Genomic DNA, 22944 nt, shown 5'->3' on the forward strand with positions numbered 1-22944 from the left:
AAAGGCCAGGTCAGTTGTGTGTGACCTGTCAGTCATCCAGGCTTCGCTTGAGACCGGAGGGAGAGAAGCCACAATCAGGAGAGGAATGAAGGGAAGAAAGAAGAAGGAAGATGGAGGAGAGAACCAGTCAAGGACAGATAAGACACCGAAAAAGAGCAGCAGGCGATGAAACATTTGGTTGAGATAAGGACGGTAATAGTATGTGAGAAGAACTGAAGCAGACTAATTATGATTCACTAGAACTCTTCTTCCTGCTTTAGGCTTTTCTTCCGAGCTTCACGCTACTGCAGCTTTTAACATCCGGACAAAGCCTGGCAAAAACATCAGCCGCTACACCCATTTATTTCCGCTCATCCCCTCCCACATTAGACGGACCTAATTACTGACTGACAGAGTATCCAGTGCTCAACGGTGGGGGGGAAATGGGTCACTATTTTGTCCCCTGGTTTATTAGACCAAACTGTCAAATCTACCAAAGTGGATTTCCTCTCTGTTTGTGCACAGCAAGGTCTGGACATGCCTTGAAGAAGTGCCAAGAAAGACCTGTGCACAAAAAAAAAAATGGAAGCAGAGGTTGTGCCTAGATAAAGCTGTGCCGCTTTATCAGAGCAGGAGAAAAGCAGTAGCTCCTTGTCAACACACCCAAGCAGTGGAGAAAATGAGCCGCAAAGCTGAATTAATTCAGGGAAACTGAAGGCGGACGCTTTTCCTTTGAACATCAGCATGTGCCTGTACACAAACCCAGTCGATGCCTCCTGTTAGCTGCGCTTTCTCTCCTCGTCCTCCCTGTGTGTTAAGCTCATTTACTCCACAGTCGAGGTACTCATAATGGGCACAAAACATAAACAGTTTCTGGCTTGACACGGCAAAATTTTTTTGTTCTTAAAAAAAAAAGAAAAACAAGAAAAAAGAATCTCATTTGGGTTTTCAAAAATCCATTCCAAGGAAATGGCCGAGTCCTACATGATTTCTAACTTTAGAGGAGAATTATACAAATCAAAGCAGTCGAATCATCTTATTAAATATTTCTTCATTTCAGTCACAAAAATAAAAGCGAAATGACAAGAAAATGCTTTCTTTCTGTCTCACTCCCATTTGTGAATACTCTGAGGGCTACCTGTTTGTTTGCTTTCATCCTACTTAAAAATAAAAAAAAACTAAGCTCCCCATGAAAAAGGCTCTTACAAAAACAGCAACAAAGCATCTTCATAACCTCTGAAAGTACTTGCTCACAATCTACAATTATAATCTTAGCAGTGACTGGATGACTCAGCTGAATCTGGGACATTTTCAGAATGTCATTCTTTTAAATGCTCCTCTGATTACTATATACCTATAAGAGTGGAAAGAAAAGACACGCTATATATCCCATTTATGTAATGTCTTACTTCAGAGCTGAACTCTTATCGTTTTGTAGCGGTTCATCTAAAAATGCTTAGTAAGCTGGAACTTATAATTAAAATCATAAATTAGGGGTTCACTGGACACAAGCTTTGCTTAAAATGTATCCCAGCATCAGCTATTATAAATCCTTTTATAAACTGGGCATGTAATTATTGGTAAATGTACAGATTCTTTATTTATACATTCATTCATGACCTCTTACCGTGTAAATTAGAGAATATAAATATCAACGCTTTCCATGGCAACTGATGGCTGAAAATACACTCAAGAAATGTTCTTGGTTAATTAAGAATATTACAAGTGATCAAACCATTTCAAGTCACACTTGTCACAGGGTTCAAAATGAGGTGACAAAAGATATGAGAAATAACTCCACATTAAAAAAATAAATTTCCATGCCTGTCGTTACAGTTTAGGTCACATGGACACCTCAGATCTGACTTTTCTCCTCCTTCACTGCTTGCCTCCAAGTCACTTCTACATGCCCTTGCTGCACTTTAAATTTCACCAAGTTACCTTAATATTCGGCTCATATGTCCCAGAATCTGTAAAATATTAATGTTTTTATGATCTTGACACTCATTATACCTAAAAAGCAGTTGTCTGAATGCTTGTCAATGTTTAAAGTATGTTCTATGTAAATTTAGAATGTTACAAATTTTATTTTTGCAAGTTTTTACATTTCTTTCAAAGACATAAAGCCGTACATCTTGAAAATGAACCTGTCCTTCATATAGTAAAGCAAGTTTGAAACTCAGAATGTCAAAACAGTCACAGTTGTGAGTCTTTCTGTATCACAGTGAATGTGGCTTAGAAAAATCTTGCATTCCCCAGTTTGCTTTTGATTGGTTAACCAGATCCTTGCGATGTCTCCAGGGCATTCGGTTGCAATACATATTTTTGTTTGCATTGTACACTACACTACTATGCTAAAATATTGTTGTTGTTTTTTTCTACACTTTGGACTTGAGCCCAGCATAACTTTAAGTGTTATCCAGACCTGAATTCAAAACTGGATAGAACTTAATCTAAAACCACCATCAGAAGACCATTTACCTGCAAACACCTTCAGTCACCTGAGAGACATATGGTATTACTGAATAAATGTCAGGTGATTGATCCATTTTAATAAATTATTTAAACAATACTTTCCTGGTCATAAATTTATAGCAGTAGTTGTAGAGAAGGTTTAGCAGTGTTTTATTGTTTTTCTTGTTGTCAGTGCTCATAATTTTGTGTTTTTTTAACTCATTTAATCTTAGGATCATTAAAGAAATCCTAGTTTTATTGTTAATAAATTCAACTCTTGCTTAGTCTCGCTCGTTTTTCTATAATCTTAGATAAAGTGTACTAATTCATAATCATAAAGATAATTTTAACTGTAAGAAATATACAGATTTTACTACATTAAGAAGTTGTTCATAATCTTAAGATATTTACTCTAGCTTGATTACACATCAAAGTTAACCCTTGTGCGTGCAAGGACTGAGGCAAACATAGAGAACTATGGAAAATGATATAAGTTTTACGTGAGTGGGGTCGGTTGGACCTCATTTCTACATACAAGGGCCATAGTACAAGTAAGTTCTTTCTTACTTTTTGTAGATTGGTTAGGAGGAAAAGGAGCACCCATAGCTTCTAGTCAAATGTACTTAATTAAACAATCAGTAATTGCAGCCAACTTACAACAGAAAAGTCTTGGCAGTTTGTTGATCGAGAGCAGGGGTGCTCAAGTCCAGTCCTCAAGAGCTACCATCCTGCAACTTTCAGATGCATCCCTGCTGCAACACACCTGAATCAAATGAATGGCTCGTTACCAGGCCTGTTCAGACTTGAATGACTTCTGATGAAGGTATTCAGCCGATTGATCCCAGTATGCTGGAATAAGGATACATCTAAAAATTACAGGACGGTAAGCTCTCGAAGACTGGACTTGAGCACCCCTGATCTAGAGCATACAGGTGGTTGTTAACACAATCTCAAAAAACAAATACATTTGTTACAACGGAGGAGCAAATGCTGCTGTCCATGAATGTGAAAAGCTATTTCTGAACCTATTATTCTCCAGTGTGAATGTTTTTTTCATGGATGGAAGCAATTTAAGGCAGTCGCAAATGTTCCCAGGAGTGGTTGTCACAATAAATTCAACCTTAAGGTCAGAACATGCAGTGCTTTATAAAACTGTAAAAAACCCAACAGGAAATTTCAGATAGAATTAAAAAAGACAGGACAAGTATGGGTAGTTTGGAGGGGTTGTCAGGAAAGAAACTGTATTGCCCTCATAAGAACATTGGCAGCATGACTTAAGGCTCTGTCATACTTCACCTAAAGCAGGGGTGTCAAACTCAATTTCTGGGTTCACGTTACCCAGGAGAGCGGCGATAACTGCAGACGTAACATCTGTCCGTTTCGGAGAAGCGAAACCACGCAAAAAAAAAAAAAAAAAAAATCCTGGTAAAAGCGCACACCGGACCGCAAAGGGTAAAACACTCAGAGTTCAGTTGATCTGTTTGGATCAGACAGATCCAACTGACTGATGAATTAGTGCAGATTTTTCTGCAGATGGGAACCAAGAGGAAGTGCGTTCAGACCCCAGCGGGTGAAGTGATGGTAAATTAAGTGAAGTCGCTTAATTTAATTTATTAAAAGTTATTGGGGCCTCAGTCAGTGGTTTTTGTCACTACGATAAAAATGTAGATGCATTTATCTGCTTAATCTGTGATGGGATCTGGATTCACAGTTAATATTAACTAAACCGCATAAAATGCGACTAAATAGCCGATGTTAATATGATTGTAATTTTACGGATAAAAATAGTACATGACCGATTTTTTTTTATGTTGTCGGTCAAGATAACTGGAATGCATTATGGGAGATGTAGTTTGTAGTCAATTCGTGCTCAAAACCTATTCTAAGTCAATCAGCAGCCTATAAAATGCTGTGGCCCGTGGGCCTTGAGTTTGACGCCATAGAACTGCCAATTGGTAATTGAAGTAAAGTAGCTTTGATTTCAAAGAAGCCTACATTGAAGTCGATTGGCAAATGAACCATCACGAAAGGGGAAGGCTCTTGTTGTCTCACTGCACCCCAAGAGATGCATAACTTCCAAAAAACATTTCTGTCTGGTTTCAAACCAGAGACCTTTTGCATGTAAAGCAAACATGATAACCACTACACTACAGGAACTGAACTTCTCTGCTTTGTTTCAGTTTGAGGTTCCAAAGTTGATGATGTGAGATGCAACGCATGAAAATTTCAACTAATGCTTGCACTCAGATGCCTGGATTCAGAGTACAGACCATGACACCACAGAGCCCTTGTTGAACTTTAGTAAAAACCTGTAATGAAAATAACATACTAAATCTGTTTCTGTCTGGTTTCAAACCAGAGACCTTTTGCATGTAAAGCAAACATAATAACCACTACACTACAGAAACTCATGCTCTTGCAGTGTTCCTGGTAGATGATCCAAATTTTGTTAGAGACTAATGTTAATGGGCATGGAACAATGTCAAATATTTACAGATCCTCTCAGAGAGCACAGTAACTTGGTGAACAAACTGTCAGACTTATACTTGTGCCTAATTTCACATTACAGTCCATAAACTAAGCCTGGGATCAAACAATTGTATTGAAGATGTCATTAGTAGAGACAAATGGTTCTACAGAGACTTGGCTAAATGGCTATAAAATAAAATCAATACTTACAAATAAAAGATGGTTCAAAAATAAAATTAACACATTAAAATAAAAAAATATCTGTGAAATACAATCAACACTTGAAAATTAAAAATGGTTCAAAAATAATATCAAGACTTCAAAATAAATAATGGTTCAAAAATACAATCAACACTTCAAAATACAAAATCTCTGTAAAATAAAATATTATGTATGTTGTTTTGAAAAACATTAGAATATAAGCACTTTTATCAAATCTTCATTGTGGTAAGATCATGTAAGTTCTTCTTAAATCCATGGAAACTCAACAGTTTGTAAGGTAGGTTAGCTCAGCAGGTTAGAGCACCGTGCTGGTAATGCTGAGGTCAGCGGTTCAATACCCATACTGGTCAATTCATGTCTAAGGTCTTTCAATCAACACTTCAAAATAAATAAGCGTTCAAAAATAAAATCAACACATTACAATTAAAAAATGGTTCAAAAATAAAATTAACACTTTACAATAAATAAGGTTTCAAAAATAAAATCAACACTTCAAAATAAATAAGGGTTCAAAAATAAAATCAACACTTTACAATAAATAAGGGTTCAGACCACCTGGGGACACCCCTCCCAATTCAGTATTTGCAATGCCTCTAAGCAAGTAATGCCATGGAGAGAGCGCCAAACATTTCTGCAGAACCACTCGGATATCAACATTGCTATCTGAGCGCATTTCTTCATGAAAGATGCCCACAAACTTTTTCAGTTCTGTGTGAAATAGTTTGACCCAGGCATGGTGTCAAGCACAACAATGACGCAATTTCTTCTTGTGTCAGTGAATACAGAGTTTGATGCCTTGAGAGCATTTAGGCTTGAAAAGTTGTGTTGGAATGAGCTACAAGACTCATGAAACCACATCTATTGGTTATAAATACATGTTTGTTATAGCATGTTTGTTAAAAACCAAAAGACAAATTATTAAGAGAATACACCAATGCAAACTTCCAACAGTGATGGGCTAGTATTAGAAAGTCTTGAAAAGAATGAAGGTTTTGTAAAGACCCAGTCCTCTTATTTCAATATTTGTATATCTATGCATTCAACGAAATTTACTGCCATCTTTTGTCATTTCTTGCTCCCTTAAAACTTGCCATACCTTGCTGTGGCCCATAAAGAACACTGCGCATAACTGATGAAAATTTTATCCAAGCCAATCTGTGTAAAAAGTAGTCCTGTGCAGAGAAAAGCTGTTATGTACTAAGATGAAACCTCCTTATAGGAAAGTATCTAATGGAGAAAGCTGACAGTGTAACCTAAACACACTGAGCTGGTGCCAGCTGGCCTCTCCCTCTGCACCGCCTGAAGGACACTCACTGAAGCCCACTATCAAACTATTAAAATATAAATCAACTGGGGAGAAAATGACAGTGGGGAATTTAAAATTATGTATTTTTCATAAAGGGGAAGCTTGCTCGTTACAATTGGCAACAATGAGCTGTCAGATGAATGTCAGCTTAATTCCCTGCGAATCAGAAAAACAACACATCCATTCTATACATCTGCTTTAATACTGGAAAACGAGCCCAAATTTGTCACAAGTTAGATTATGTTTAAGTGTACATACACATAAATATGCACACATCTTGAATTGACCTTCTAGATGAAAGACATATTTTTCTATCACTTTGATAAACGTTACTATAAAGCGCTAAGACTAAAGCACTATAACAGTTTACAGCAGCTTACCCATAAAGCTGGGCTTTTTAGAAATTAACATAAGTTGAAACTATGCTTTATTAAAAATAAGAATTACCTGTGCTTGGCTTGGGATGCTGGTTCTTCGTCGTTTCAATGCCAGCCCCAATCAACGTCATGATCTTCTCAATCTGTTGAAAACAAGCATGAAACACTGGTAAAAAAAAAAAAAAAGAATTAAAAAATACATCACAGAATCCAACTCTAGCTCACAAACTAGAAGTCCTAATGTTAATTAGCAACCTTTTATCTGAATGAGTGAGACTTGCTATGGAGTTTGAACTGTGTGCTTCTGTTAGAATCACTGAGTGGGTGGACTGCTTTGCAGTGATGGATTGTGAGCACCAGGTTAACGTAGACAGCAGTTCGATGAGTAATCCACTGCTTAGCAAAAACACAGACAGGTACCAGGCTCTATTACAACTACGAACCTCCAGTAACTAAACATTACAATGGCCGTTAGGAGTCTATAACCCAAACAGAACCTCTGGAGGCCCTGATCCGATTGAGTTTGCAGTATCAGACATATGCTGTATTTAGACTCCACAAATACAAAAGCAATAACTTGATGCAGCATCATGTATGCTCAGTGTGGCAGCCAGAAGCTCATGAAAAGGATGCTTTGGGCCTTAGAGCCAGGAATGTTTATTTAAGAAGACTCTGAGCTTTCAGAGCCAACAAAAAAACTATTAGTTGTTTGTATTTTTCCTACATTGCCAACTTCAGGTTTTACTGATCTGCTTTTGGGGATAGTAAACATGTTGCATGAAGTAAAAGCAAGAAACATGTCAATATTAGTTTTCTCAAAGGAGGGATTTAGCTGTTGACTTTAATTCAACAGTATTGAGAGAACAATTATAACTGTGTTTCCATTGGCCATGTATAATTAGGATTATGAAAATATATGCGCTTAATGGAAACACACCAATTGCTATTCAGTTGTATAAATAGTGTATTTCGCAAAACTGCAATGGAAACGCCATGCAGTTCAGTTCATACTGAATGCTACGACTGGCAGATGAAGAAGACAGAAAGTGGTAGGATAATGACAGCATGTTTTTTTATCGCTTACTGTATGAACAAACTTATTAATGTGATTTTAGTTACGTTTGGTTATTTAATTACGATGAGCAAACAGCATCCATGATATTCTGTTTATTGAACATAACTGAATTTATCGGATCTTAATAAAACAAATAATTGAACTGACATAAAGAAGAGGGTAACACAGACCTGGTGTTTTCAATATAGATATAAAGTACATCCATCACTGTATACTAAGTCTACCCAACAGTCTGGGACTCATCACATTTATTGCATACACTGCATGTTAGAACAATCTCTCTCATCGCTGGTTAAGCAGCTGTCTACAGGGTGCTGAAGTGTTTGCTGACGCTCAATGCTTCAAGGACAATAAGACCTCACGCACATTGCAATACATTATTCTGTATTCAGGCAGACAAAACTCACATTTTTAAACCATTCAATATTCTTTAGGTGTCTGAGGAAAATAGAACCTGCATATAAATGTTTGTCAGCTGCAAGCAAGCCAACTTTCATGCATAGATGACCTCAAAATTTATGTGCAAAATATTGCAAACCAGACGGGTGTCTAAATATAGAAACCCTGGAGTAGACTTTTCACAATCAGCAATAGAGGTTTTTGCAAGGCTGAAAAAAATGATTTTACTTTCACTACTGACACCAGGCAGAGACACAGCCAGGCTTATTTGATGTAATATTTAGTGTTTGAAAAAGCACTATGCTCTTCGCTAGTGGCATCAACACTGTGGAAAAGCCTTGATTCATTTGGAAGTCAGGCACGTGGGATGCATGGCATATGCCTCCAGCAATACAGACCCCACATTACTCTTTGAATTAACCCAGATACATTCTATATCACACACAGACACATAGAAACACACACACACACACACACACACACACACACACACACACACACACACACACACACACACACACACACACACACACACACACACACACACACACACACACACACACACACAACCAGGTGCACCTTTATCAAAACCTGTCTCCGGATATGACGCTTCTGAGAAAATCCAGGGTCAAGAAAATTAACAGAGGTAAAATATTTCACAGCTGCATATTATTACTGAGCTCTTTGGCACATAGACACTGAATACAATTTTGTAATAGATATGTTAGTTACATTTTTAACCACTTGAAAAATCAATCATCTGACAGAAAAACCATCCAACCTTTGGTGCTGGACATGGTGATCTTTTTTGATGCAATGTTTTTCTTTATAAGATTATATTTCAGAAATTGTACAGAGTAGAAGATAACACTCAATAAAAAACTCCAGCATTGCCAAATATTCTTAATTAGATTAAAGTCTAGGCAGTCCAAGTTGTATGTTTGGAGTCTGTCTGAAGTGTTTTACAGTCTCATAAATGTTTTTTTCTTATTTTATTTTTTTATATTGGTGGCCCTGAATTTAGTTCACTTCCCCAGCTTTGCTGGAACAAGTGCATGGATTGGAGTTGGATACCCCTAATTTTTTTTCTTTTCAAATGTAGGATTTCACAATACTTTGAGATTTTTAATGTTTGGGTTATTGATACCTCATCTTACTCGACTTCAGTCTCCAAAACTTTACCCCTAACCCGTCTACTGTGCTCCTCAGTCTTCATAATCCATTTTTTCACAAATGTTTTCCAAGAAGCCTTTGAGGCCTATGCAGAATAATTGCATTTAGACAGAGAATTATCAACAGAATGTTTGATAATATTCTGTTGATTTACTAATTTGGTAAACCTGGACAATGAATAGTTGTACTGGATTTCATTTATGTGCACATGAGTAAAGGGAGAGGAACACATGAGCTGGACATATTAATCAAGTTTAAATTTGAGAGAACCAGTGACGAGTGTTTGAGAGCCTCAAGCTGGTGGAACAAGCCCCTCAAACTATATCAGTGTACTTTGACGAAAGCCTATCTCTTCAAAGACCTCACATGACACGCTTGTACATCTACACTGTTACGTTATGATTTTACACTACATTCCAGTGGTCATTTAAGTAGTAGTAGTAGTATTAAATATTCATGCCAGTGTCTATTCCTAAAGCCTACACTTTATGCAATTATCTTTTGAGAAAAGATTTTGTTTAATGTACAGACTTAAACGTTATTCTGTTAGTCAAATTGATGCTGTACGAGGGACCAAAGATCACAACCACATACTGATTGTTCTTATTGCACTTTAGCTAGATTATCTGAATCTTTTAATGTTACTAAAGCACCAAAATGTTGCAGAGAGGGGCCATTATTCATAATTAGAATCACTATTTGTCCATGTAGTCTGTACGCTTTCATCCAATTAAGTTGGTGACCTGCTGTGAGATGTTACAACAGTTTTTTTTTCCTTTCTTTCATGTTAACTATGTACATATGCGATAGGCCTTCTGCACACAGTAAACACAGTGATTCAGTCAGGCTGAATTAATTCCTTCATTTTGTGCTTCGTCACCCCTAGTAAAAATAGATTATATGCTCACTGTATAGGTACTACTTTAAATAATCAACTTGACTGAACTGGAATTGACTAGAAAGTTTCCAAATGTGAATATTAGGCATAAAATATGACATAGCAATGGACAATTCTTTGTTTTTTTTTCAGTTATTTTTCATCATAGCATAAACCATGCCATTTTAAAAAGATTAAAAAAAATTAAAAAAAAACTTCTGAGGTCACACAAATGCATAACATTTTATTATGTGAGTGTTTAGGCTTTAATTACCTTTAGCACCTTTTGGTGATATGCAGCTGGAGATTTCTTTTGTGGCAATGACATAAGTTGCAGGGCACAGCCAATGTTTCAGCCTTGCATTGATACTTTCACTGAAGCCAAGATTTGCAAAAGATCTATCTTGTATTTCTGTAATAAGAACTTTTTCAAACAAAGAAAACTATTTTCTTGAATAAGTTGCAGGCTTTGCAGACTACACAATGCATCTTAAAGTTTTACTATTCACAATGTTATCAATTTTATATTAGAATGTTCTTTGATTTATTGAAACCAAAATAAATGTTTCTGTAGTTCTCACCAAAGCAATTTCTAATTTCACTTTGTATAATTGACCAGTCTGACTGAACCCTGATAAGTCCTCAGTTCATCAGAAAAGTGATGTTTCTATTTTTTTTTTTTATTTGTACCATTGTTTCTCATCTCCTTTGTCTGCATGCTATCTAACAGGATAGAGATAATGCAAAATAATCTTAAACAATGTGCTTTAGGGATGCAGAGTACGTTATTGTTTACTGAGCCCGGTTCTCTCAGGCAGAAATGATGGTTGAAAGCCTAAAACGAACGAGATAATGAAAATGATGACTCAATATATTAAACCAAGCAAAACAAAAAAAGCTGCTTGCTTCACTGGCGTTTGTCTGAAAACAGGATTACTGCTACAGTATCACTGTCAATAAAGACAGATGGGCCAGGAGCTCCGGAGTGAACGAGTCACAGATCACATAATTATATCCAACAGTTCTGATGATCTGAAGTGATTTTTATTTATTTGACAGCTCTGAAACCACACAGCATAAATAAAGTCAGCATGAATGACAACATCCAGATGGCGAAGAAAGTCTAAATGTAGGCTGGTAAGGTTTGTGAATACTTTTTTTCTACTCATAAATGCTTCTATCACGGCTTTTGTTCAGTATTTTTTAGAAAGACTTATAAATTTAGTGATAGCGTAAACCTTTGACAAAAGTTTGTTGTAATTTATGGGGTTTTCCACAACATTTCTATTGTTGATGATAAAACTTTCTTGCTGTACAATACTACTGATGGTATGATACAGATGTGTTGATATTATTGATTGAATTTACTATAATAGGCCGGTCAACTGATAGGACATTTAATTTCTGTTGTATGTATTTTAATCCATCTGTATAAAGGACATCCTGAAGCTCTATACAAAACTAATGGAAAACAGCAGAGCTGGAATATTTATGAAGCCTTTCAGGGATGACTTTGGTGCAGCTACATATGAGTGCATCCAACTATGTGTAAATCATTTAAACCTGCTGTCTATTTTTATGTTGAAAAATGTTGCAGCTATTTTTTTAACAAATGTTTAACAAACCAGTATAAAAATGCTGTCTGTAGTATATGGCAGGTTCAAATCTAGACAAGAGGTTTAGATCAGTCGGTTCAAAAAAGAAAAGGGCTTGTCTTTGATTTTTATTCTAAACCATAACCAATATGAAGAACCACCTCGAACCTTTAAGAGTCATTTACTATTTTGCTTTATTGTCTACTTTTTTGTTAATTGCCTCACAACATTGTTATGTGTGAAGAAGATTACAGACATTTTATTTTTTTTCCCTATGGTTGTTTTTTAAAAAGAGCTAGAACATGAATGTTATTATTAGAATGTTTAGGATATTTTACAACCAATATGAAGCCAAATTGTAATTCATCACACCCTGCACTCACCAACATCTGCTTTCCCCCATCTTTAGGATTTGTTCACTCTGTCTGCCGCACAGGTCATATTGTTAAAGAAATGTCCCCATGAGCTAATTTAATATAATAATACTGCATAATTTGGTCCTCTTTCCATTTTGGACTTTTGTCAAAAATCCTAATTTTCACAATTAATTTTGATTTACTACTTAAAATATTACAATGGTGTCACAAATCTACATGTATTATTTACAACCAGAGCTACAGCATAAGAGAATGTTGAAGAGTTTAAACGCATGAGTGCATAAAAACCTCATGAAAGCCACTGGGAATCTCATATTATGCACAAAAATGAAACTACTCAAGCATTTTTAACACACAACCTTTGAGTACTAAGCAGAAATGGAAAAAGTCACAACAATTTTTGTAGTATTTTTCATGGAATTAAAAAATAATTGCACAGTGACATTATTACTGGAATGAGTCTGCTTGTCAAAGTGAAATGCGGGAATTTGATGGTGTTCTGCCTTAGAAAGTAAATAGATGTAACAAAGATATTGAGGATAAAGCCGATGAAATTAGAAATATCAAATGGTGTGCCAAATAAGAATCTGCATGGAGTGCTTTAATTTTATAGCTTTTTAGACAAGAAAATGTCAAAAAGGATTTAAAATGATTATAGTTACTTTGACGTTTTGGCTGTCTTGTAAGAAAAGATATTGGACAAACAAATGTTTTTTGCACAAGCGACATCACACAAAAAATAGATACTGTTGTCATTAATAATATATTCTCTATCAGTCAAAAACAGGGGATCATGCCAACTGAGATAAAAAAGTTTTGTTTTATCTCATCTTATACCTCTTTCGTGCAAAGGGGATTAAATTCATTAGAGAAGCTGGTACAAAACATAAATTTGATTAAAAAAAATGAACTGGTAATTTTAAATATGTATTTTAAGACTTTCTTTTATTCCGATATGTGAACAATGTCATATTTCAGAAGACAGATGTACTAAAAACAGAAGCCAACAGGAATTGGACATCAAAACGAACATCATCACGAAGGCAAACCAAAAAACAGGCAGCAGCACTGAGACATCTGCTGCTGCAGGGACCAGGGTGAACGTGGTTACATCTTTGAGGTTTTCCACTGAGCATTTTCCGTAATTAAAGTTTTATTTACATCAAAGACAATCCCACACAGATTCAAATCAGTTAGAGCGTACTGGTGTAGCGTCCCACATTCATCTACAATGTGTTTCAACATGGACAAAAATTTGGCCATTTTTGCATCAGAAGCAGTGTCGTTACATCAGCCGACTCTCGTTTTTATATAAGTGAAACTGTTAACAGAATACCAAGTGTTTTTGCTGCAATAGGAAACAAAGAATGGTTGGCCGTAACATCAGCTGCCACAAGATACAGCATTTAATACACATATGCTTCCACTGAAAATGTCAAGTGGATATACAGGTTATGCTTGAAACTGTTATTTTATTTTCACTTTAATGTCACAGTGCTGTATACTGTGAAACCTTACAGCAGTGAATGTTTCTGTGTCAGACTTCACAATCAAACTTTATTTGAGCTTTCTCTGTTGGTAAAATGTATTGATTATTCATTAAAATAAAAAAGGTCAGTCTGAAAGCGGTGCTTGTGGGTATTCTAATAAAACAGCTTGTAACTAGAAGTAGACTCTTACTTCCTCCTTCTCCTAAAACAATTGTTTGAACTGGTTAGTTGAAAGCAACTGCAGAAAGGGCAAACACAAGTGAAGTGAGCTCAGAGAAAAGGTCAAGAATTGTTTCTCTGCAGATAGAAGGCCACGCTGTTCATTAGATGAGCAAAGGCCCGATCTTCCATTCCCCGCAGCGGGGTGCCAGGAGAAATGGTTTCAAATTGAGGGAATCAACAAAAGATTGGAAGACACAATGATGAGTAGGAAAAGAGAGGCGAAAAACAGCAGCCAGTTTCTTCTTGGGTCCGGGCCAAATTCGAAGACATAACCGAGATTACCTGTTGGTCCAAATAAGATCAGCCAGTAGGAGGTAGAGTGATGGAGAGTGACGAGAACCATCAGGCCTCAACAATAGGACATTAAGAATTAAATTAGAAATGAACAAGCAGAGAATGACAGAAGCTTTGGAAATAATGGCCATTTCAATAAGAGTTTAAATGACTTCAATAATGGAAAGTTTTGAGAAGCGGAGCTTAACCTGACAAAGCTGATGGCATCAAATATTGATTTTTTTTCCTTAAAGCTGATGGAAACTTGTAGTTATTTATGTTAAGTGAAGCTTAATGAGCATAAATAAATCTTGCTGTAAAAAACAAACACTTAATTTTATTCCAGTGACAGAAAGTCAATATTACTTTTAAGAAATCATGAAGGGCTCAGATGCAGCTACTGCTCCAAAACTTCTCAACTTTTTTCAGTCAGCTTTTTTTAAAAACTTGAAACTTGGTCAATTAATACAAGTAAGAAGAAGATGCTGAGAAAAATAAGCATCGGAAATTGTTATGGTGAAGGCTGAAGGGTTTTAATGTAAGGCTTCATGCACATTTGAAACAAAAACTACAAACTTAGAGGAGTCATGAAAGCAGTATCTGTCACTCCCTCACATCCACATTGCCAAAGAAAATCCCTTGAAGCACTGAGGGGAAAAAAAAAGACATCTGAAACAGCTAGGAAACAGGATGCCCTCAAGAACAGGACACCCCACCCAGAACGGCCTGAACAAACAGTGTGTGTCAGAGAGCAAAGGGTTGGAGCAGAGAGCAGGAAAAGGGCATGGGAGATGACAGAGAGGGAGATACACAAATTCAAGTGGAAGCTCAACATTTTCTCGGCCTTGTGTGGTGACACATTTCTGTTTTAAGAGTGTAATTGCACAAGTCAGTGGTACAAGGTCATAGTCTTCATGCGCTAAGCAGGGCTTAAATCAAGATGACATGAGTTTGGGCCATAAGAATCCAAGATTATAACAGATAATCTTGCGCAAATAGTCATAAACAGGGAGAATCTGATCAGGACTGAGAACTGAATGTTTTATTTTTTAAGATCAGCTGAATGTCTGTAATGTTTAATGCTTGTATTGAATTGTACTGTATAAAGTTGACAAAAAAATCTGTATGACTGTATGATTGGATTTTATTGGAATGAACTAAACTGTATATAAATGAGTTTAGTAAAGTTGCTTTGACATCACATGAATCTGATGTGTAGAAAGAGGTTTTCTGGTCAGATGAGACGAAGAAATATTTTCATGTATATGCAACATGTGATGAGTGAGAGAAAGCTCAGTGCACATCACCATGCTGAAACATGGTGGTGGCAGCGTCATGCTGTTAGGATTCTTTTCTTCGGGGGAGACAGCTAAGGTGGTCAGAATCCTAAAGAAAAGCTACTAAATGATGCGAAAAAACAGCACCCAATTCTTGATACACAGCCAGAGATGCAATTGAAGAGTTTTGATCAAAGCATTTTAATAGGTTAGGATGGCTCAAAGTAAACTCAAGCTTGGAAATTTGTTTATAGACAATCTGACTGAACTAGAGCTCTTTTGCAGAAAAGAAGAGGGAAAAAAAATTAGTCTCTTGATGCACAACTCAGCCTCCTGAAAATTTATTTGCGTAGAGTAGTTCTACAAAGTAATGATTTACGTGTCTGACTTCAGATACACACCACACTTTTCAGATTTTCATTGTAAGAAAATATGTCAAAGAAGATACAATTGAAGTGTGTAGTTGTGATGAGACAAAATCTCAAAAGCTTTTTCTTTTTTACTGTGAACAGCTTGAATGAGGATTAATCATTGTGCATAAAGTAGAGAACCTTGATTCTGAAGTGGAAAAGTGTCATGGCTGTGGTTTAGCAAAAACATTTTCTTCACTGACTTTTTTTTGTCATATTTAAAAGTGTATGTTTTGGAAAGAGACATTTTAAATAATTTCACAGTGTTTACAGAGCTGAAAGGAGGGGCTGGCACTCCAAATGCTCAGAAATCACAAGTCAAATCTTTTTCAGGATATGAATGGGAACCGAAGGAGGTGGGACAGGTGAAGGATTGCTCATAGTGGGCTCAAAAGTAGATGGCGCAAGACGGAGCAAAGGAGCCAGAAAAGAGCAGGAGGAGACACTAGAAGCGTGGGTCGGCCCCTGAGACATGTACTGAATGGATGTGGTATGACAGCACAAGCCCAATTAGTCTTGGATGCCAGGACTGCTACAGGGAGGTCGGTGCAAGTGATCAAGCCATTCATGCATTCAAGCACTTGCCCGCAGGCGTTCTCTGCTGACAGCCTGGGTAAAGTTACTCCATCACTGCTTCAACTGGACTCCTGATCACACTGCTGCCTCCGCTCTCCTCCTCTTCCTTCCTTTCCCTTTCCTGAAATGTGCCGCTAAATTTGTCTATTTTTTTCCCCACTAATCTGTCCTCTCTTCTCTTATCACTCCCCTTTTCTTTCCCTCATTCACACACAGCGACACACTCCACAGTGCCATTCCTCCTGCCATCTACACTCTCATGCTTGTCCCGACAGCTTGTGTTTTACCTCATCCCACTCAGATGCAAAGGAAGGCATGCGCTCGATGGACGGCTGCCCAGAACTGCAGTTAGCCACAGAGCCGCTACGGTTTGCCAGACCTTCGTCCTCCTCACCGACCGGAGACGCCAACAGGTCAGAGTCTGACTTTGACAGGCTTCGAATCAGTCCCAGGTCTGCAGGTCTCACTTTGATCACAGCTGCTGATGCGGACTCAGGTGAAACTTTGGTACCATCCTCTACGTCAGCCTTGGGATTCTGGATAACGTTGGTGGTGTTATCTGGAATGCAGTCAGCCATTGTTGCAGGGCTGCAAATTGCAACTCAGTTTCATCCGTTGTGACGATGCAAAGATTAATCCAAAGTTTTATGGAGCCAAATGATGGACTGAAAAGATACAGATTAAAAGGACATAAATACTGTGGGCTCAAAAAAACGTTTTTCCCAACAAACAAAGACACAAAGACTTGTGCTACAAAGTTCCCCTATATAGAAGCAAAGACTGCATATAAAGGAGACACTTGTGGTTCACAGAAACAATAACTAAGGCCCACCCACAAGTTGTATCCTGTTTCCCTCCCCTCGGTAAATGGCTGCCTTCTTCTGAGACTCCACTCTCATATCAACTTTAAACTGCCTCAGTATGGCAAGTTATTTTAAGCGGTTATAGTAAGCCTGAAAAATAATCATAACAGAATTCTTAGTGAGTAAATCAGCATTAAAAGACAATGAATGCTCTAACACAAATGGACAAAAGCATACTATATGATACAGTGGTGCACAGCTTCAATTAAGAAAAACACAAAGAGACGGTAAAGTACTCCCCAAACCACTGCCTAATACTTAATGACAGAGACAAACTCATCTCTGTTAGCAAAAAAAGAAAAGCTTTAAGAATCTGTCCTCTTACCTGACTTTATAAAATCCCGGTGATTTCTTTTCCTACGTTTTCGTGTCTGTCCTGCTCTGATGTTGCTTCCCATCTCCAGGAGGACCGGTTTTATCTTGAAGTGAGAATCAGAGGACACGCAGATCCCAAAGCGCGGCCTTATCCAGACTGACAGCTGGGATAATCAGGTTACTGATGCACTGGGTGGCTGCTCCATTTTTAAGGAGTGCGACTTGGGAATCGTCTCTCACTGACTCTGAGTCTAAGGTCACAAAAAGGAACTTGGCTGTTTTATTGGGGTGATAACATAAAATAAGTACACTTTAGGCAAGTAGACTGTGGAATTACAATAAAATATTCATATCAGGTCTAACTTTTTAACATCTGCTCATATCAGTCAAATCAAGTGTTAAAGTAAGAGATATTTGAATTCTGATATCACCCACATAAAAATCGTCGTGACCGAGCAGCAAAAGCTGGAACCCTTTTTACAGGTAAGTGCATCAAAAACTACTCAGGAATGGATTCAGAACCAGAATACAACATATTTAAAAAATCTCAGAAAAAAAACACAGATGACACTCTGACTGGAATTAATTCACTGAAACAAACAGGGACCAATGCTGGAGATCTCCTAAGTATGAAACAGGTAGTTATGAAGGTTCAATAGATATTTCTCTGTATGAAACATGTAAAAAACGGACATCCCCAGTTATTAAAAATGTAATATATATATTTTCTTGCTTCAAAGATCACATGCAAATATAAAATTAGATTACATGTGATGAAAAACAGTAGAGAAAATTGCTAAAGCCTAAATCAGAGGGAAAATGATGTGAAATGAGGCAAAAATTGTCATTTCTGGAGCATCTCATGGACCAGTGGATTTCACATCGGCATCACATGTTCAAGGCACACAATTTGCTGGCGTTTCACATATCTCATGTTAATTTAACATTTCATATATTTCCAGATGTCAATTTGGGCATGTGTTGTTTGTGTACTTTTTTTCTGTAAAGCCTTTGATGACGAGATGATCTGTTTAGGGAAGTGCGGTTTCGTCTTCATAAAACATTATTATGAGCAATTAATTGACTAGCATAATTAGCAAAACCATTTTTAATCAGTCAGTGGCTTTGTTTTTTTAAGTCATAAAATCTTCCCATAGGTGCCAGTAAAAGATGCTCAATGATTAGGTTTTGTTTTATCATAAAATCATATTTTCTTTCATTGCTGTGGCTTCATTTTAAATCCTAAATGTTTGAATTTTACAATTGCATATTCATGTAAGGCAAAATAAACATAACTGAGTATTTTATCTCTGTTTGGTTGGATCTGGTGGAATAAGTCACATGACAGCTGCAGATGTAGACAAAAAAAAGTAAAGATAAAAATGTCTATGGCATGCCAACACCGGAGGAAAGAGTGCTCACACTGTGTGCTATTTATGACTCTTCTAAAAGGGAGCTGAAGCTGACAAAAGAGTCTCTTGCGAGACATCCTTAGTATTCACAGCAACTATAGTTGTGCACAGAGCACCTTGTGCCCTGTGCCCTCAATCAGCCAAGTTCCTTGCAAACTCACCTCTCCCCTGTGGGCAGCGCTGGTGTGTGCATGACATAAAAGATAACATCCTTCTCCCACCAAGGACGGGGCACTGTGCCACAGACTGCTGAGGTTAGCAATAACAAAAAGCCACGTCTAATGATGCACGCTAAATTGCACATCTAATGATCTCTGTGACGGTGATGAGGGTGAAGCTGTTTGTGTCATCCACATCTTCTGTGGCATTTAAACAATCGAGGCTCTAGAAAACAACGTGTTCAAGATAATGATGTCTTCACGGCATATTAGAGGGACTAAAATAAAACATGAATCCCCTCCTTCAGCTGGCTGGATGCTGAGCCTCGGGCTGAAGACAGTGGTGACTCATGAGCGAAACGCTCACTGTGCAAGTTGCAGAGAGGCTGCGCGTACTGTAAACACTCCCAGTGAATCGCAGCAGCGTCATGTGTACAGGATTCTTGCAGGAAATTGTTTCCCTGATGTATACATGCCTTTTCAGGACCCTTGGGGATGTCTGTGATGTTCCTTCCACCAGCTGTAATAGTTTCCACTCTCACAATTGGCATTTTTAATTACACAGTACACATTTTAATACCTTCGCTGCAATTTAGTGCCCTGTAGAGTCAAACTAATCAGCTGGCATCACGGAGATGGAGCACGGGCCCACTAGAGAAACATCTAATAAAGTGAACCAGCCACAGAAGCAATTACCTTCAGACAGGCTTCAGAACAAAGTAGCCTAAATCAGCCTCTCATAAACATCATAATTTATGTTTTACATTTCCCTTTCTGCCGGGAAATGTGGACCCCAAAACACTCAGGTGGTTTAATGTACTGTGCTTGGCTTGTTCACTTTGGAGAGTTTCAGATGTGCAGACAAAAAAACAACAAAAAATACCCCACAAAATAATGTATGTTCCCTGAATCAGTACAGGTATCATTCATCCAGGCCATCATTTTCAAATCTGCAAAATGTTTATCCCAGGAGTTATTGCACATTCAAAGAACTATGCTATCTTACTTATAAAGGCTAAAATATTAGGGCAGGATTTACAAACAATTTGGTTTATGAATTTTCGAATATCTGTATAACATTTTGAAATGCAGGCAGTAAAAGTTACTAACAGCTTAACATTTATTTTGTGTTTTAAGATCATAAGTAGTACCTTTTACTTCCAGGCAGTATTTCTTAAACATTTTCCCATTATAAAATTCACTCTAAAGTGATGAGCTGGAATGATGTACTTTAATCAGAGGAAACAGCAAATCTACCTGCTGTTGGCTCAGAATGGCTAAATATGAGACTGTTGTGAAAGCTTTCCAGCAGACGCGGAACAGAGCTGACCTCCCAGCAGGGAAATAGGAGTGCAATCGTGCATGGCTGAGTGAAAACGTAGTGCTAGATATCCGTCAGCTTCTGAGAAGGACAGAGAGGAAAAATGAAAAACAAAGAGAGGCTGAAGGGATGAGAATCTTTTCTCGGTTTCTATGAGCTCAGTTGCTAGTCATCCAGACTTACGCTGTGGATTTTCTCAAGCACTCGCCAATAAACAGCGTCTGAATCATTTATTGTTTGTGGGGAAAATGATAGAAATTCACCTGCAGAGAGTGAATCAGACAATTCTCAACAGGAGTAGGATGATTTTCTGGCATTTCAACCAAGATAACTGGATGACTCAATGATTATTGGATCTATTTTCATCAAATACAGAGATGTATTTCTTCCAAACGCTGATTCTACATACTGTTTTCTAATGTTTATCTTTAGAATAAGGTTCAGTCTAACTGTGCAAGGATGTAGACCCAGGACAAGAAAATTGTTTCTGGTGCAAAACCAGAATTGTTGTTGAAGCTGGTTCTTAACTGATTTTAAGAAATAAAGTGAAAAATTGACTTGGTTTGAAGAGCTGTGTCAGTCACATCAGTGCATCACGAACAATGTCTCTTCCACCAAATGTTTGATATCTTTTAAATGCATTCTGATCACCAACTTAATCTGGATATGTTTTATTCAACAGTCAGGATTTTTGACAACTCTTATTCTTGAATTTAAAAAAAAAGCTAAAAAAAAAAAACAAAAAAAAAAACAGAACAGTGTTTATAAACAAAGCTGCAAATAATGTCCAGGTGAAAATGGTGATTATTAAAGCAGCTTAATGCACTACATTGTTTTATATTGAAATGAAGAGTTATACCAACACAGTCAGAATGACAAGACAAGTTCATGTTACTTCACTGCTAAGAAAAGTGATTTTAAATGTTAAAGTGTGATTAATCAAAGGTAAGCTATAAAAAGATCAAAACCCATTTTCATAAATTTGCTAATTTGTAAAATAGTTAATGTAGTTAGGTGAAGAATTCATCCTTCTTTCTACTCCAAAAGCTTTATTACAAACAGAAGAACCACATATAATTATGTGTATTTATTATTCAGGATCAATAAATAATTTGAGTCTTCAAATCAATATGAAACAGTGATTTCTGTAAACAATTAACTTCATTATTTGTCACACAAAGTCAAAGGAAACTGACAACAAACGCACATAAAGATCAAATGCCCTTCTATACTAGTGGACACTCCAAACAACTTCTAAAGGGGAGTATTAATGATTTGGAAACTACATTTATTATCCAAGTATAGGCCCCATTTTTGGGTCCTGCAGCACTTCTGCTAACAAGATCAACCCTAAGCACATGCTATTCAATAACCAATATAGGCATATTGCATATCCATGTAACGGGAAAAAGCTCATCTAAATGATAACTACAATATTTTATACCTAAACAACACCCAGCTCCAACATCAATCAGCTTTATCAACAAAAACATGACTAGAGGCTAATTAGACGCTAACGGCTCACACCTGGTAAAAACGCAGCAACGCCAGCGCAACACGGTCTTACCCACACAAACGACCAAACAGATTAAAACCCAAGCTCTGCTGTTTCCAACGATACTAGAATCAACATGCTATATGTGGAACCAGCAACCAAAGAAGACAAAAAACATAGCTCATTTCATGAAGCTAAAAATATCAATTTAGTCCTACCTTTGCTGTGTCATCGTCATAATCCATTATAGAGTAAATATTTCTACTCAGGTACTGTAATCCATTGTCCTTGTGTCACACTGATGTGACTCCTCACTATTTTCAACTTTTCTGTCTCCATGGATACCGCCTACAAACTCAAAGTTCTTCCTCCTCTTTACCGCGCAGTTGTGCTTCGCGGTCATTTGCGCAATGCATTTTCGCTAGTTATGATTGGTGGATTGGACGTTGATTTGGGATTTTGCACTCCCCCCTGATTCTATTGGTTATTAGATGTGTCAATCACCCAAATCAACCAATGGGCTGCAGAAAATCTGGCCTGCAGGTTTGGTTTTCTCACTCAATGCTCAATGCTTTTATAACTAGAGCGCCCAGGACAGTACTTTTTATTAGTATTTCACTCTAATATTGTTTTAAAAACCACCGTTATTAATTGCAGAGAATATTTATAGGAAGATATAGGTTGGGAGGAGGGGGGGGGGAGGGGGAGAGAAATTTGTTATTGCACACATGGTGTCAAAATGTACAAAAATGGCACATTTGGAATGTTCGCCTGGAATTTTATCAACTAATACCTTTCCAAAAAATATCTATGCTTCATATTTTTGGAA

General features: G+C 37.2%; 1 protein-coding gene across 2 annotated transcripts in view; it reads right to left on the minus strand.

The window, feature by feature from the left end:
* The window catches only part of anks1ab (ankyrin repeat and sterile alpha motif domain containing 1Ab), a 58253-nt gene extending 35755 nt beyond the window's left edge, over window positions 1-22498 (minus strand). For both annotated transcript variants that reach the window (XM_088005798.1, XM_014987836.2), the window contains exons 1-4: window positions 22334-22498; window positions 17740-17980; window positions 16839-17216; window positions 6878-6950 (exon numbers count right to left, since the gene is read on the minus strand). In XM_088005798.1, the coding sequence (XP_087861924.1) occupies window positions 6878-6950; window positions 16839-17129 (364 nt within the window). In that variant the 5' untranslated portion in view covers window positions 17130-17216; window positions 17740-17980; window positions 22334-22498. The remainder of the gene's footprint in view (window positions 1-6877; window positions 6951-16838; window positions 17217-17739; window positions 17981-22333) is intronic.
* Between the last annotated feature and the right edge of the window lie 446 nt (window positions 22499-22944).

Source organism: Poecilia mexicana, unplaced genomic scaffold, assembly GCF_051168715.1.
Source record: "Poecilia mexicana isolate PSO_F unplaced genomic scaffold, ASM5116871v1 scaffold_5, whole genome shotgun sequence".
Lineage (NCBI taxonomy): Eukaryota > Metazoa > Chordata > Actinopteri > Cyprinodontiformes > Poeciliidae > Poecilia > Poecilia mexicana.